This window comes from Berghia stephanieae, chromosome 13 (assembly GCF_034508935.2).
Source record: "Berghia stephanieae isolate SIO BIC M18660-M18661 chromosome 13, UCSD_Bste_1.3, whole genome shotgun sequence".
In the NCBI taxonomy this organism is placed as follows: domain Eukaryota; kingdom Metazoa; phylum Mollusca; class Gastropoda; order Nudibranchia; family Aeolidiidae; genus Berghia; species Berghia stephanieae.
In genome coordinates this window covers 17,992,129-17,997,128 of record NC_088372.1, presented here as the reverse complement: position 1 = coordinate 17,997,128, position 5,000 = coordinate 17,992,129, and the positions used below count along the sequence as shown (strand labels likewise).

The 5,000-nt window shown below is 32.6% G+C and overlaps 1 protein-coding gene across 1 annotated transcript in view; it reads left to right on the top strand.

The window, feature by feature from the left end:
• The window catches only part of LOC144959228 (uncharacterized), a 36,893-nt gene that overhangs the window by 4,979 nt on the left and 26,914 nt on the right, over window positions 1-5,000 (top strand). The window contains exons 4-5 of the mRNA XM_078891769.1: window positions 611-744; window positions 2,655-2,835. Of these exons, the coding sequence (XP_078747895.1) occupies window positions 611-744; window positions 2,655-2,835 (315 nt within the window). The remainder of the gene's footprint in view (window positions 1-610; window positions 745-2,654; window positions 2,836-5,000) is intronic.

The window sequence follows — 5,000 nt, the reverse complement described above, 5'->3', positions numbered from 1 at the left end:
CGACCTGTCAATATTCCTTTTGCCTCGGACGTAATCATTAATAGAATGTTGTGTGGTTTTGACCGTGAAGAAAACCTTAAGAAGTCACATTTATATCATTTTAGAGAGATCGTTTTGAATAATTTTGAGTTAAACGAGCGAGCAGCAACTTGTTTTCATGAACGGCCGATCAGCGCTTGTTTACTATAGTAACGCGATTCCCAGCCAACAGCAAAATGGCGGATATTTTTCTCATCGAGGCCGCTGGTTGGTTAGCCAATGAGAGCACCGTACGGTTTCCATTGGGTAAATTCCTTGATATATATATATATATATATATATATATATATATATATATATATATATATATATATATATATTCTAACTCCTCTGTTATACTATATATATATTTTTTCTTTCTAACTCATCGTTATACATATATTATATATAATATATATATATATATTATTATATATATATATTATATATTATATATATATATATATATATATATATATATATATAGTATAAAACAGGAGCTAGAATTTAGTAACAGATAATCTGTTTTTAGCTATTAAATTACCTCATTATTTAGGTAGTTTATTATTTTACTCTCCTTTTAATGTTTCAGAAGTTTAAGCTTACAAGATTCTATGTGGGACATTGTTGTTGATCTTGGAATTCGTACTCCGCCGATGCAATCCATAAGGAAATCAAGCAAAGGTATCTCAAAGGCAATCAAGACCTTTACTCACCAATTTATGGGTAAGGGACAAAAAAGACTTATTTTACATCGTTTATCATTGTTTATCATCGTTTATCATTCTAAACAATTCGTAGAATGATAAATTAAAAACTAATGACACTTTGGCCATTAGCTTTATTTTAAAATATATTATATAGTCTTTCATTAATGATAATATATATATATATATATATATATATATATATATATATATATATATATATATATATATATATTGAATCAAGATCTCAAAAAATATTAAATATATTTAGAAACAGCAATTGAGGAACTTGATTTTAAGAACACAAAGAAGCAAAGAAGCATCCATTTGATAGTACGTGCTTAATGGTCACGTGGCTTCTTGTTGCGATGCGATGCGCGTCAAGCTATAGACATGGGTGCCCTTCTTACTATACAATCTCATAGTACTAGTCGCGGGTTAATTAATCCGCGCATTCATACAACAACATTGAAAAATGATATCAGTTATCGTATAATTTGACGAAACTAGTCTAATAAATAGTTCATTCCTTCTATTGGTGACTCGATAATAATAAAATATTGTTGTTTTTTGTGTGTGTGTTTTTTTTTCTTGTCCCTGCACCGCTCGATAACCACGAACCATAGCTCAATTATATATATATATATATATATATATATAATATATAATATATATATATATATATATATATATAAGGCGGATAAGAAGTGGTATTTTTTTAATAACAAGTTGTTTTTTTCTTAAATAATTAAGTAGATAAATGGATGAGTTATTATGCATTTCTTGGATTCCCTTTTTTTCTTCAAGTTTTGTAATGACATGTCGCGTACAACTCGCTTCGCATCCGCTGTGATTATTTTACACACACGTCTGAGTATAATGAATGACGTAAGTCCCCAATGCATTTGTGTATAAATCAAGGTCGAGTCCTTGGAGAAAGCTCTTTACTCACATTCTTTCACAGTGATCAGGGTGGGTGGTTGGATGGGAGCATCACCCTTGAATCATATACCTATGATGTTCGCATGGGTGTACGATCCGATAGGGATGTCGTTTCTTCTTCTCTTTACTAGCCTATCCTGCTTCTTTGGTTTGTGATTGTATTTTTGACAGGGGATATTTTTTTCTGTAAATCTTCTGCCTGTTTGTTCTTGGTTATTTATAATTTAGCTTATGATATCTTAAGGTTATGATTTTGATTTACATTTGTACTATTTTTGTTAGATTGCTTGTTTTTTTTTGTTTCAGCGGTCTCTCATATAACCTCAATTGTGTTGGAAGAGACCTAAAGCAACAAACAAAAACAAAACAAAAAAACAAAAAAGAAAACAGTGATCAGGTGTAAAATGAGTACCTGGCCGTTAACAGCGATGTCTCTGTCCGCAAAAACTGTAATATCGCCTAACAGGCGTCATGTCCCGTACTAAATGTTAAGTGTTGCTGTTGGCCAGGGACCCCTTGTAAAGCGCTTTGAACACGTTTAGTGGATATTACACGATATAAAAGCTCAATTTTATGTTCAAAGTGATGTAAAAACTTGATGATATATTATTAAAATCCAAACATCTAATCAATCATTTGGTTGATTCCGAGTTTTATCACACAAGTTTTATTAAGCGTTACATGTCATAATAAACGCAATAAAAGAAACTTTTATAACACCATAAAGTTTTTACTTTATCAAAAAGATTGACATCTATCTAGAAAATGAACCAAAAGCCGTGGTGCGTTTTCAATCTTGTACAGAATATTACTTGAAGAAATAGGATATGTATGGATGTCCTCCCATAAAATTAGGATTTTGACTGGCTCTGGTTCCAGTTTTAGTACGATTTTTGGCGTCTCTCGAAAGCGTCCTAGAATACAGCTAGTAGTACTTACTGTATTTTCTTGCCTGGTCTTGATCTAAAACAATATATTTTTTTTCAGCAAAAATGGTAGATTTAACTGAGAAAAAACCGGTAGAAAAGCAAGTAGTAGTGGAAATACATCCTGATACGATTTCATCAGAGGGGGCCGAATCGATGATCGGAACCATAAGTGAATATTCAGCTGAAACAGGTTATAAAAGCGTAGGCATACCGTTTTTAATACAGAAAAGCGTTACGGAGTAAGTATAAACCCAAATGTTTGAATGTCTCTTATGATATGGTTAGGATATTATTGATGATGATGTAATGATGATGATGATGATAATGATGATGATGATAATGATGATGATGATGATAATGATGATGATGATGATGATGATGATGATGATGATGATGATATAATGATCGTGATAATAATAATAATAAATAATATAATAATAATAATAATAATAATAATAATAATAATAATAATAATAATAATAATAATAATAATAATAATAATAATTGCAATTGATTTTTTTTTCCATTTATAGGCCTAGATCAATAAGGTAAGCTTTTCCTTAATAACACAGAGCTGATTTTCAAGAACAATGTTCAACTATCTACTTTCTGGCTATTTCTGGGAAGAACTTTGTTGTTGTATTTGTTTTATTTAACTACAAAAAAAGTTAAATGTTATTGGTTTTCGCTTCTTGTTTGTTTGATTATTCACAGATGTTTATTGTCATATTCAATTATGATGTTGTGATTAAGCATTTTTGTGTTTGTTTTTATATCAACTTCCCCTTTTTAGATTTCTCAGACTTTTACTATTATAAACCTGAATACACATTATTCTTCTCTAATTCTGTGATCTGATTGTAAATCTTTCTTTCTTATATAAAAGAAGAAGAGCTTTTATATAGAGCAATTTCCACTAAACGTGCTTAAAGCGCTTTACAAGGGCCATCAGCAACATATATTAACATTTAGGACGGGAAGCTTGTAAGGCGACATTACAATTATTTTTCGGACAGAGACAACGCTGTTAACGACCAACACTCTTTTTACACCTGAGTACGATGAGATAATATTAGTAAAGAGCCTTCTCCAAGGACTCAACTATGCGTCGAGCGCGGCTCGAACACAGGACCTTTCGATCCGAAAGCGAGTGTCGTACCACTAGACCACATAGCCGCACTATTTTACATGTAAAGTTTGTTGAGGTGAAAGAGGCACCGGGATTGCCTAGATCAGTTGAGAGACTTTTTTGTCTTTTCTTTTCATCAGCATGTTATTACTCCCTCAAATGCTGTGTCTTCTATCCCCTTATATCTGTTTTCCAACATGCTTTCTGTCTTTGTCTTGGAATGAGATTACTTGGTTTTGTCCTGGTCCTGGCCGGAGTCCTAGCTGGGAGGGAAACAGTCAAATGCGTAGTTATTGTTTTGGGAGAATATATGTTTTTCCTTGTAAATCATCTCTCTGTTATGTATTATTATATAATTTGTTATTTTGAATGTATACTGAAAGCATTTGAGTGTATTCCTCTTTGTTGGATTTTGTGTTTGTGTCCGGATGAGACTTATAAGTGATCTCAAACTAATTACATTGGTGGTATGCTCTTGGAATCTACATCTGATCCCTATTTGTTCTCAGTTCCCCTATGTCTTACTTTTTCATGGGTGCTTTAATTGTAATTCTAGAACTTTTTACTATCCCATTTTCTTCATTTTTACTGGCGCTGATATGACCTAGATGTGTTGCAAGCGCCGTAAAACCCTTAAAAACAAATCAAACTCCTCCAACTGATCACGACAACGACCATAGTAAATGACAAGAACGTTTTCTGATAATCTACCTTTAGACTTTATTCTCTCCTTACCGATCATTTTCAGTATTTTCCCAATATGTCAGGGTTATCAAGCAGAAAAAATGATTTTTTAAACTCAAACAATCTCTCTACAAAACAACTTTATGTACTTATGTACTTATTAATTAAACAAAGATTATTGTGGTGTACAAAATAAATCTGAATAAGAAAGAATGTATATTGTGTCGTAACAAATGTGGCGATTTTTCTGTAGGTGGTAAAGAGAGGGTTAAACACGATGCGGAGTCAACATTGTCAGTTATCAAAATCCTGGAAAATTCAAAATTGTCATTTTTACCAGAGATTTTGATTCCGTGTATTTCTACTCTTCTAAAAAATAAATAAAGTATTTTGCTGCCAAGTGAGCATGCATCAAATCACTCCAATGTTAGCTTTGGAAGCACACCATTAATAAAAGAGGCAGCGTGGCTCAGTGGCACGGTACGGTCTTTGCTTCCTACTCGAAAGGTACCGAGTTCAATCACCCGCCGCTGCGTTGGGTGGCCTTGAGCAAGTCACATCGCCCTAGCTCACTTTGCGGCGCTGCTCTGC